This window comes from Cryptomeria japonica, chromosome 5, assembly GCF_030272615.1.
Source record: "Cryptomeria japonica chromosome 5, Sugi_1.0, whole genome shotgun sequence".
Taxonomy (NCBI): domain Eukaryota; kingdom Viridiplantae; phylum Streptophyta; class Pinopsida; order Cupressales; family Cupressaceae; genus Cryptomeria; species Cryptomeria japonica.
Window position 1 is genome coordinate 623,312,413 of NC_081409.1, and position 12,163 is coordinate 623,324,575.

The 12,163-nt window shown below is 38.6% G+C and overlaps 1 protein-coding gene across 6 annotated transcripts in view; it reads right to left on the reverse strand.

The window, feature by feature from the left end:
* The window catches only part of LOC131063777 (uncharacterized), a 287,839-nt gene that overhangs the window by 132,900 nt on the left and 142,776 nt on the right, over positions 1-12,163 (reverse strand). For all 6 annotated transcript variants that reach the window (XR_009111129.2, XM_057997712.2, XM_057997713.2 and 3 more), the window contains exon 9: positions 5,256-5,438. Coding sequence is in view for 5 of the 6 variants with exons in the window: in XM_057997712.2 (XP_057853695.1) it covers positions 5,256-5,438 (183 nt within the window). In the remaining variant the exon portion in view is untranslated. The remainder of the gene's footprint in view (positions 1-5,255; positions 5,439-12,163) is intronic.

A 12,163-nucleotide genomic window follows, 5' to 3' on the forward strand; every position in this document is an offset into this window, starting at 1 on the left:
CAGCTAGATCTGCAGATTGGGGACCCTGCGGAGACCCAGCCTAGTGGGATGGTCCAGTTTTTAGCCTGAGGTTGAGCTCCCTATGATGTTGAAGTGGCTGCGCTCGGGGGTGGCTGGAGAGAGTAGGATGCAGTCCCTACTTAGGAGAGTCGAGCAGTCTATTCGAGATGATTATTATCAGCTCAGGCAGACTCAGCACAGTGTGGAGACGGCGCGGGTGGCCGCCCTGGAAGCTCGAGCGGAGCTGGCCACCCTTGTTCCACCTCTTGAGTTGGAGCTTGCCCAGTAGCGAGCTAGGGCCAGTAGCCTGGAGGAGGAGTTGGCTCGGGTGAAGGCGTAGTTGGCAACTGCCACGAGTGAGCAAGCATTGTTGGAGACCCGACTCACTTTTGCCCTGGACGGGCTTGACAGGAAACAGAAGGAGCTTATGGAGGCTGTTCATATGATGAAGCGGTCGAGGGAGCGGCAATTGGTCGCTGAGAGGGATCTTTGCCACCGTACACAGCAGGTGTACCAACTGCGGGAGCAGATGGCAGCCACAACAGCGGGCCCTTCTTCATCAAAGACGCCCTCTGTACCCCCTCTGTCATGAGTTTCTTTTGTTGTATATGTTATATCATTTCCATTTTGGTTGTATGTCGTCCAAAGACGACCCTTCTTTTTGGGGGGGATGATGTTGTCGGGTAATTACGTATGTGTTAATTTGTGTGTTAAAGGTCGGCGGTCAACTAACGGTTGTCGGCAGTTGGCACCGGGTAACCATGCTGACACCTATATAGTCATCCTTGTTTCCAATTTGTGGTAGGATAGTACAAGCTTGATGTTATCTGATGTACTCGCACATGTTATCAATGAGAATGCAGTATCGAGTTCATCTATTTGTCTGCATCTTTGTATATTGTCATATTCTGGTTATCTGCAATGCACTAAACACACAGTCACACCTGTAGGGAAAACACCAACCTGCAACTAATCTTATAAATTCATACTGAAAATTCACAATGAGAGTTTGGAAGAGAACCTGGAGTCATCGTCTTATGGATATAAGCATGAAGTGATGACAAAGACACTCCAAAGTCCAAATCGAAGCTCCCCACAGTCTGCTGCAATGTACAGGTCTGAGAACACAGTGAATGATAGCAGATTCACCCCAAACCTTCACCTAAAATTATCGCCTCAATTGATTAGAGAGATCGCCCCTCTCAATATGAAATTAAAAAGCCATATAAACAAACAAAAAGCCAAATCGTAGCATATATTAGTCTAGCTCGATTTTCTGATTGGAATTGCTCATAAGCCAATCTTCTATTAACCTCCTTCCAAACTGCCACTAAATGAATCGCCTTTCCTTATACTCCCAATCGCCTAACTTAGAAGTGATGTATGAAGCCCTCTTGAGCTGATATAAGCAAAATCGTGGTTGGAAGACCTTTCACTTCAGACTTGGAAATAGGGTGACCAGCATGTGTAACTCCTTCACAGTGGCTCCTTAAAATGTCATCAAATGGATCGCCTAGGTCTCCTCTCAACATCGCCCACCAACAAATGAAACTTCAATGCTACAGAGATGTATGACGAGCAAATCTGGTTATAGCATCAGCAGTCCGGCAATGTGTTTCAGACTTGATCAGCCACCGATCCTCACTCAAACACTCCATCAAATAGAAGGTATGGCACCACTCCAAATCTGCATATGAAGCTGTGTAATTACTGAACTTAACTCAGTGCAGATCAGCTCCAATAAGCCAAATTGTTGAAGACATGTGGATGCCGGAAATGTGTAATATCCCCTTCCTTGTGATGTTGCATTCAGTGGTCCATTGGCCTATTCCGGAGACCCGTAGGCTATGTGGAAAGGTGAATTAAGGGTTCCCATGTTCCTTGGAGTTCCGACCAAACTTGTCAGGGGTGGAATGTGAACTTACTATTTTTAGTAAGTTAGGGTTTGGCCGTCGGGATGGTACAGAGTTGCTAAGCTCGCCAAGCTCTTTCTCTAGTTGCAAAGATAACGATTTTTTAAGCATTATTTCATGACTTACTATTTTTTGTAAGTGGCAGTTTGGGGCATTCTATTTTTGGCAATCCTGGATTTGGTCCTATTCCAACACAATTCAGTGATCCTAATTGCTCAGCTTTATCCGAATTTTGTTGATAATCAGCACTGGAGTTATAAGCAATTTAATTAAATATTATTCCTTATCCTAAGGTTATTATTTAATTATTTTATTGCTGATTGATGTTATGAGGAATTGTGCAGAAATTGATATTTTTCCTAAGTCTTGCCTAGGCGAATTATTTAATGAATATATGAGACTTTATTTTCGATATACTCCAAAGTTATATCATGCCAAAATTGTGGTATTCTTCCTAGGCGCGATTTTTGGAATTAGGAAAGTGGGCGCCACTTTGGGTCCACCACTTGAAATGAAACGCAATTTGAATGAGGCGAATTTGGAGGCAGTTCCATTTGAATTTCAGAATGGAAAAGCTATATAAACAGGTGTTTGGCTCCTCATTTGTTCATCCAGAGAAAATATATCGTTATGCTGTCGGAATGACTCCAGACTTCTTCGAGGGTGAATACCTCCTAGATCCTTCCTTCCGGTTTCGAGTGTGAGATATCACTCCTAGCTGTGGTTCGTAGTTGTGAGCTATTTGGTGACTTTTTGGGTGTGTTGGTGAAGAGTTGTGTGCTGCTGGTTTTTTTGGTGTTGCTGGTGTGTGCCGGCTGGAAGTGTATTTAGCTCGTAGCTACCTGTGTGTTGAGTGCATCATTCTGGGTGAGGGCTTGTTGGAAGCGTATCGGAGAGACAATAATTCTCCTACATTGGTGTGGCAATTGGAGAACTCTCCAATTAACAGTTGCAGATCGAACTATTCAGCCAAAACGCCATTTCCAGAATTGCCTTGGGTTGCGTGCATTGTTGTTGATGCTCTCAAATTGCAGTTTCAAGGTATTGTTTTGTCTGCTTATGTCATACGCTTCATTAGCTTCTGGTTTGGCATGATTCTATTGTGTTTTGAGAGAGTTACAAGCGTTTTAGTGGGTTTCGGGATGGCTGGTTCTGCATTTTCCTTGTATCTGATTTCAGAACAGCAAGTAGTGTTTTTGGTTAGAGTGTGTCAGTGAATTCTTGAGATATGTACTTCATTCTATCTTCTTTCACATCTCTATCATTGTAAGAATTGCTTCAGTAGTACTTACCAATTCATTCTATGTTGCATTTCCCGCTGAACAAGTGGAAGAGGATGGCCTAACCGCCAACTTAGGAGATATTAAATTTTTACTTAGATAAATTTAAGTGATGCACTTTGTGGTTTTATTTTAATATTTCATTAAAACATTAATTGCCTGTGGGAATCACTTAAAAATTCGTATCTCCCTCATTATTGCTCAGAAATTGAATCTGTCAGAAGCTGGGGCCACAGTTCGCCATGCCAATGAAAATAGGACCATGTCTATTTTTACTAGTTTTTCCCTAAAAATTAGGAAATCCTCATATAATGTCAGAAATTGATGAAACGAAGACCAAAAGTGAACTCAACACTAAACTAGAACAAATAGACAGACCACTCCTCAAACCACTGTCCTTGACTAGGATGGGGACATCACAGAAAAATAGTAAAATAACCGTGAAGTATAAGCAACATGCAGATCTAAAGAAAAAAGCACAAGTATTTCAAGATGGAGATGTGGTGTTAGCTCATTTACAAAAAGAAAGGTTTCCTCAAGGGCCCTACAATAAAATATAACGGAATAAGATTAAACATGTTGAGACATGGACCAGCTAGGACTCGAACCTAGGACCTTCCATACGCTGCTGGAGTGCTCTACCACTGAGCTACTGGCCCCTCTTGGACCAGTCCATCGTCAGTCCGGGTGTGGCTTATTTACAACACCCACACCCCCCCTTAAGCCACACCTCTCGTGTACTTGGGGCTCCTAGCCTGGACCTGGCTCTGATACCATGTTGGATTTTAGGTCTCAGATTAACAGTAAGAACAAAATCAGAATTGTATCTTTGACAACTTATATTAACATGAAGGTTAGCTGAACAATTAAACAAACATAGTCTAAATGAAATGCATAAACAATATAACACAAAACACAAGTTACCCTAGGAAACCTCCCCCTTGGAGGAAAACCCAACAAGGAATGATCCTCAGATCTGATTGTCACCAATTGGATAGATTACAATGCTTATCCCTTTAATGCTAATGATGATGAACAAACAGCAATCTGCTTGTTCTAATCTGATAACTAGGCCAGCACACAAGCTTGACCAAGACTGCACCAAATCAGGTATAAACAGCCTTCTTCTTTAGATCTGCTCCAGGTCTGATATGATGTCTCAGAGCTTTGATAACCTGTCTTCAATATCAATATGAAGTACACAGTTCTGCACCTTTTGATGATGAAGTCTGCACTCTTTAATGGAGGTATTTGCATCTAGGATTATGCCATCACATACAATGGATCAGATTCTTCAAGCACGGATTGCTCCTAACATCAGAGATAGTTCACACCAAGTTGGCTTAGATTCTTCATATACTGATTGCACATAATAGCTGAGAAGGTTCGCACTGTACGACTGGAGAATTTTGCACCATAGGGCAAAGGTAGAGTTCGCATCAATCTTTTGGAGCAGAATTATTTGTTTGAAAAACTTATCTTATGCACTCCAAATGACACCATATATATATGGTGCTTGCTGACTTATTGGGTCGGCCCAATAAGTAATTGGCGCGAACTTCAAATTTGATTTCCCACGCTAATGTATATGTATTTGAATGCTTCCACCTTATATTATATAGGGTCGGCCCTATATTAAATTTGGTGCTAGTGTTAGTTTGAATGCCCACGCTACCTTTGGGTGTGGATACAAATCGGGCCCAACCCTATTTAGCAAAAATCAAATGTTGCCTTGGGCAATTTGATTTTTGCTTTATAATTAATTTTCGAACTAGTTACAAACAACAAAACAATGGAAGACCTCATGGAAATTTGCATTCAATGCATATGAAATAGAACTTCCTGAAAATGTAGTCATTTCACCTATTTTCGATGTTGCTGATTTGTACCAATATTATGAAGGGAAGACTAGTGAAGACAAAGTTGCAATTCTTGATTGCCAAAAGAAAGAATGGGTACAGCATGTGTTAGATTCAATAAAGTTAACTGTGGTTGTTATGCAAACAGAACGTGTTAAATTCAATAGCTAAGTGAAGAGAAAAAATAGATTGAGGAGGAAAACCTGAACCATCATACAGCAACCTTTGCCAGGCCTTCCCTTATATGGTGGAGGTAACTCAAATCCAACAGAACCATGTTGAGGATGACTCCCAGCGCATTCCTCCATCTGATGATTCCCTGCTAGCACATCAGCACTATCAATGCAGCTTTCTATGCGAGTCCCAAAAGCTTCTTTATTCACCATCTGAGAGCATCAAGAATGAAAGTCAGCATATGACAGCCAAGAAGAGAAGGACCGCTACAAAACCTTAAAGAAATATCATATTTTTATCTTGATCTTCTTCTCATCAACAATACAGATACTTTGCACTACTTATCATTATTCATACATCTTAAAAAACATAAGACAGAATATATCAGCAACACAGAAAATGGGAGTTATATGCCATTTTAAGTATCTCATTCGTAATTGTTCATCAGGGTCTTTTCTTTCCCGTTGTATGGAAATCCTTGACAATTACTAATCTATTTGATTGGTTACTTACCCTTGTGCATCTTCCTATCGTTTTTTATTCTTTATACTGTTTAACCAAGTTGTACCTCTGATTTTGTAATATTCCATAGTGTTAGGGTTGAGTTTTCTGAGTTTGTGGTCTATTCAAGTCCATAAATGGAGATAAATAAAAATGTAAATGAAGAAAAGCGATGAAATACAATGCTATATCCTATGTAAGTATGCACTTGAAAAATAAATGGAATATCACAAACTAAATGTATAACAGAATATGGAATAGTATATATATCAATGGGAGAGAAAAAGAGTTGATAGAGCAGTGACAATGTCCATGTAATTTGACTTCAGGTTTATTTTGTTCAGATAATTTGACATTGTTCATGCAATAGTTACAGGACTCACTGGAACAGACGAGATGTGGCAGGCCAAACAAGAATTGGAGTCTCACAAAATTTCAAACAGATTTGCCAAGTTCAACAAATTCACCAGATTCACTAGGACTAGCAAGTTCTGGTCAGACTTGGCTCACCAATAGACCCTCAGGAAACAAAATAAATACAAAAAATGACCAGACTTGGACATTACCTAAGTAACCAACATTGAATCAACTAGTGCACACTCAAGGGATTTGTTTCTTCGGCAAACATATATTTCATTCTCAATTATTTAGAGCCTAATTACTTCTCTATGGCCTCAACTCGCATGTTTCTTATATTATGTTTTATTAATTTGGTTTTAAGAAACCAAAAAAACTAAAATTGAAGACCAACTTGCAAGATACGGGAGGAGCTCTGTATGGTGGAAGGCAAAAAGTTTTACACCATTTCTTGCAGACTCTCCTCCTTTGCTTCTATAGGTGACCTATTGCTGGCTATTAGTCCTCTAGTGTTTCATTGGGGGTTATGTTGAGTACCTTGTTTGTTTGATGCATGTGTGTATTCCTTTCCCACTCCTATTTGTTTCCTTTTAGTTATGATTTTTTTGAATTGATAAATCCTTAGGGTGCCTGATCATGCCAGATACTTTATGCCCAAAATCACTGGGGCCTCGGGCGAAGCTCCCGAGGCTCCCACAGAACTGGATTTATAAAAGGCGGATATATTTTAGAGAATCTCCTAGCTACCTCAGAAGCTACGGAATGGGCTAGTCTTCAGGTCAGAATATTGGCAAGCTTCTTGATGTGAAAAGGCTCTAGAGGCTTTTGGTTTTCCTCTTTTCTTCTGTCAGATGGTCAGGACCTTGCTTGGAAATGTTGTGGCTCAGGTGAGTGTGAATTGCTCTTTGTCTCTACTCAGTTTCAACTGCAGAGATCTATTAGGCAAGGATGTCCACTTGCACCTGCCCTTTTTGTTATTGCATCTGATTGTTATTTTCTACATTCTCAGGTGCTCATGCTCGAGCCCTAGAGTTAGAGGAGTAAGTTGTCTAATGGGGGAGATCTCTTAAACATCCAATTTTCTAATGACACTGCTCTTGTTGTGGAAGTTGAGGAAGACAATTTTATGGTGTTAATCCAAAAACTTAGCCTATTTTCTAAAGCTTTGGGTGCTAAGCTCTCCACTGTTAAACATGTTTTGCTTGGTTGGGAAAATACTCCTACTTGTCTTCGTAAGTATGATTTTCAATTGGGGGGACCTCACCATCAGGTTAGGTACCTTGGTGTTCCTTTTGCTATATCTCCCTCCCTGAAGGATATGTGGGATCAGATTATTGGTAAAATAGATTAAAAGATAAATAAATGGAACAGGCAATATATTTCTTTTTCTGGCATATTTCAAATATTTATTCTATAGATACCAATTTGATTATATCCAGAAGAGATTCATACAATTTCTCCAGTCTGATGCCAAAGGGAATAAAAAGAAGCATGCAGTCAAAAGGGAATGATGTTGTCTTGACAAGTCTATGGGTGGCCTATGTCTAAAAGAACTGAAAAAACAACTGTTAAATAAATTCCGAAAGCCATGGAAGGGTATGAGCCTTGGAAAGTCTTGGTTAGGAATAATATTCAGAATGCAGTCCCAAAGCACTGCAAGCCTTGGAAGCATTTCACTTCTTTGACTTATTGTTTGGCAAGTTCCCTGTTACCCATGTTGGTTCCAATGTCTTTCAAAGATTATAAAACGCGTAGGAACAAGTAAAAAATATATTTACAAACGGATGTGAATTCTGATATCTTTCTTGCAAGATCTATATGGTGGAACTTGTACAATAAAGAGAAACCTCTTGCTTTGTTGCAAAGATGCTCTGCTAAAGCTTGGTTCAGTAAAGGCATGAAAAACCTTTGAGGATATTTCATGTATCAATCAGTTGAAAACATGGGCCTCCCCAAGTGCAGAATTTGATCTACCAGACACCCAATGCAGAACTTATTCTGTTCTTAGGGAAGCCTGCAGTATAATTATCTTTCCTGTTCAACCTGGTAATATTGATGACATGATTGTCAACAGCAATGGTGTGATGGCACAGGTTTTCAAAACATTAAGTCAAAGGTCATTTATGGATCTTCAGTTAAATCCCAAGATGTAATCAGGCACCTTAATGATTGTTGGAACCTTAGGCTTTCTTCTAGCCTATGATCTAAAATCCTTACACATCTCTGGTCTAGTGTTGTGGAACCAAAAAAAGCTTTCTTTAGATGGTTGCTCTTATTGAATAAATTACCTTGCTCTTTTCTTTCCTCCAATTTGAACTTCTGTCCTATTTGTAAGACTCTGAAGCATATCTTTTCTGATTGTTTCTATGACAAAGAGGTTTGTATTTTATTATTTGCTGACTTGGGCGGGTGGAGTTTTAGGGGCAACTTGGCTTGGCATGAGATTCTCTTTTCTTATGTGACTGATTTGGATAAATCATTTAACCTATTTTGGCTTATTCTTTCTACTAAGCTTTTATGGTATTTATGGAAAGCAAGAAACAAGGACTGGTTTCAACTTTCAGACAAGAGAAGGGAGCTTACTGAATCTTTGACAAGGCTCATATTCTATGATATTGCTATGCAGGTTTCTTTGTTGTTGGAGAGCTCTAAGGACAAATTTCACAAGCTGCTAGATACTGATCAGATGGAAAATAATAGAGCTGAGTTCAAGTTTGATAGACTATGGCCCTATGCAAAGGAAGATCATAAACTCTTTCTAATATACCAATTGGCATTTTAAAAGAGATATAGCAACAAATCCTTGTTTGAGACAATTGAGAAAGGCTTGGATCTTCAAAAGGGTCAGAGAATTCATCTTCATGACTATGCTACTATTGTGGTCAGACCAGATGGTAACTTTTTCTGAGTTTGACACACCTATAGGGGGCTACAATTGTGCTTCATACCATGATAGCTGCTCTTTCTGAAGGATATTTAATTGCAGGGATGCCATTTCTGAAATATCCCCTGGAGTTATAGGATTGAGAATGCAAGGAATATTGACAAACAGTAGGCTGTCAATCTGTGTGTTATGCGAAATTTTTAACTTGCGTGTTATGCTGTATGACTGTCACAGAGTTGCAGACTTGTTTTGGAGGTATCAACCACAAGTTTTCATCAATGTATGACTTACAACAACTTCTTAATGATAGCATAATCCCCTAAGATGAATGTGCAACTAGTTTATAATGTAATTACACCAATTTTGGATGCAAATCATACACCTACAGCTGACTGTAATTTCATCAAACAGTTGGCATGAAACCAAAGGACAATCAGCAAATGATAAGAAAACTTATTACTCCTTATTTATGAATCAAATGAGCTTTTTACAATGACCCAGTCAATCTCCAAACACTTAGCAATTAATCAAAGGTTTTCTCAGAAAGTCTGAAGATACATGGCAGCACGGGACATATACATCTAACAGAGAAACACAAGGAGATAGTGATGCCAAAAGAACCTAATAAGAATCGTCTAGTCTTGAATTAGAAGAAGCAAGCAATATCACAAGTTTTGGAGCCTCCAATGAGCAAAATCGATCCTCTTCAAATCGCCCCTGCCGCTGTCATAAGATCTGATAATAATTAGTTTCCAGCTCCAAACTCTTCTCCCTACTCCTGAAAGTGATTGCTGTCCTTCTCCAAGTAAGGTGCTATTCCCAAATGCTGAGTTCGATGCTTATTCAAGGAGCAATCAGCAAAATCGTATCAATGGTGGTTGCAGACCGATTATGTTTCAGACCTGTTAATACACCCACAACTACACTTAGCCCTCTTCAAATGCCTTCTATGATGTATCACCTTATGCTCTCAATGCTAGCGCTGACCTCAAGTGAAGGTCTTGGAGGTTCAGCGAATTGATAATGGCAAAGTCGTGGGAATGAAGGATAGAGTCCAATTTGTTTCAGACCTGTTCCACAACCAGCTATCTCCCAATTCCCCCTTCAATTGGTCTTTTAGTAAAATCGCCTATATTTTCCAATAAGAATCGATGCACCAATATGACAAATATGGATGGACTGAAAATACCACAAAGATGTCTATCATGAAATTCATATGAACTCGATAAGCACAATTGAGATGACTAAAGTATCACCTCCTCAAGCAACCCCTCAAGAGATCTTTCACTCCCTCAATTATGCTATCAATGGGAGTTTTCGTTCCCAAAGATAATATTCTGCAGAAACTCAAGTCTCCACAAACTCCACAAAACATATATCAATTCCTGGTTGATTAGAAGCTGAGCTAAACCTCCTTTTATACTTTTTTAATCCATCATCCAGAAGCTTCTAGAAATAATATTAATTTAATATTATTTCACTTAAGTGACTTTGTGATATAATATTAAATTAAGTCACTTTATTAAATTAATTAAATATAAAGTCATCTTTTAATTTTTAATTTATTTGATAACTTTATAAATAATTAACTTAATACTATTGATTAAACTATCCATAAAAAATAACAATAATTTGGACAACTTAACTAATAAAATTAATTAATTACTCTTACTCCACAAATGGGGACATTACAATTTCAAAGTATCATTGGCTGTCCTGTTGAAAGTATTTCAGATTTCTGTTTTGATTCATTGATGTACTGATCTATCTCCTTTATACTTTGCGTCTGGAGGCATTATGTGACATTGTGCGTACATGATACATTGCAGTAGGCATTGCTGAGCCTGTAATTCATTCTACAGTGGTCTGTTACTTTGTATGTTGTGACCCTCCGTGGTCTGATGCTCTTTCTATGACCCAGTGTGGTCTTTGGTACTGTTCTTTGGTGCTGGTCTTTGGTACAGTAGCTGTCTTTCAGCTTGAACTGGTTATGTATTCCTGGTTATATATATATATATATATATATATATATATCCAGGGAAAAAAGCAAATCTGTCATACCCAGTCCAGTACCCATACCCACACCTATACCAAAACCAGTAACTTAGCCACACTACAATGTGCAATCAAACCCTGATGCATGTCCCCCATGCAAAATCCATCCCCCATCAAAATCCCTCACGATCATGACAAATGATGCTCATAACTTTGAGATTGGAACATGGCTATGAAAGCAGTCTTGGCTATGGAAGCCTTCTCCTCTTTCACCCATGCTTCCTTCACCTAATATGTCAAATAACTCATTCATATAGAACTGAATGAAATGCATATAACCCATCACTAGAATCACCTTAAATTGAGCTCTACACACATAAGCCAGCCTAAAATTGTTGGCTCTACACAACTTGACCCCCAAAATCAAACCCAACCCAATTCTACTATTCCAATGCCAGCACAAATTATACCCAAACACATAGGCTTTTTGTTGATTTGGTAAGTTTGCCAAAACCACTTGAGAAATATTTATATATTTAAAATTCTTATTTCCTTCAACTCAAATCCAATTTTGTACTTATTTGTTCAATGTATATTTGTGTATGTAATCAAAGTAGCTTGAAATTGATTAGTTTTTTTAAGAGTGCATAGAAAACATTTAGTTCCTTAAAAAATATCTATATATCATGTTCTCTTTAAATTTCCAAGTATACACCAAATCCAATTCTAGCAACTATGGTTAACATAACTAATATCTATTGCATTTGTAGGTTGAAGAGTATTCCTTGAACAACAGTTTTGACTTCAATGGTTGACAGAGGTTTATCAATTTAGTTTACCTTATCTACTAAAATATAAACATCAAGAGTAGATGGCTCATTATCAAAGAGACTCGATTCCCTTTTCTAAAATCTTTTTTCTTTGCTTTAGAAACCTAAATTTTATTTAGAAGATATAATCTGTGATTTCATAAATTGAAAAATTTCTTCATCCATCTTCCCAGATACGATGCAATTGATTCCACAAGAAACACATAAAGATATATTACCATCAATCTCAAAGGCTCCTTTTAACTAGACAACTGCTACCACCCCATCACTGAACCAGAGTTACATATCAGACTCCTCTTTTAGTAGGCCCTTTTCACCAAAAAAGTGTAGTGCCAACCACATGCTTTCACATCTTGACATGTGGACAGTC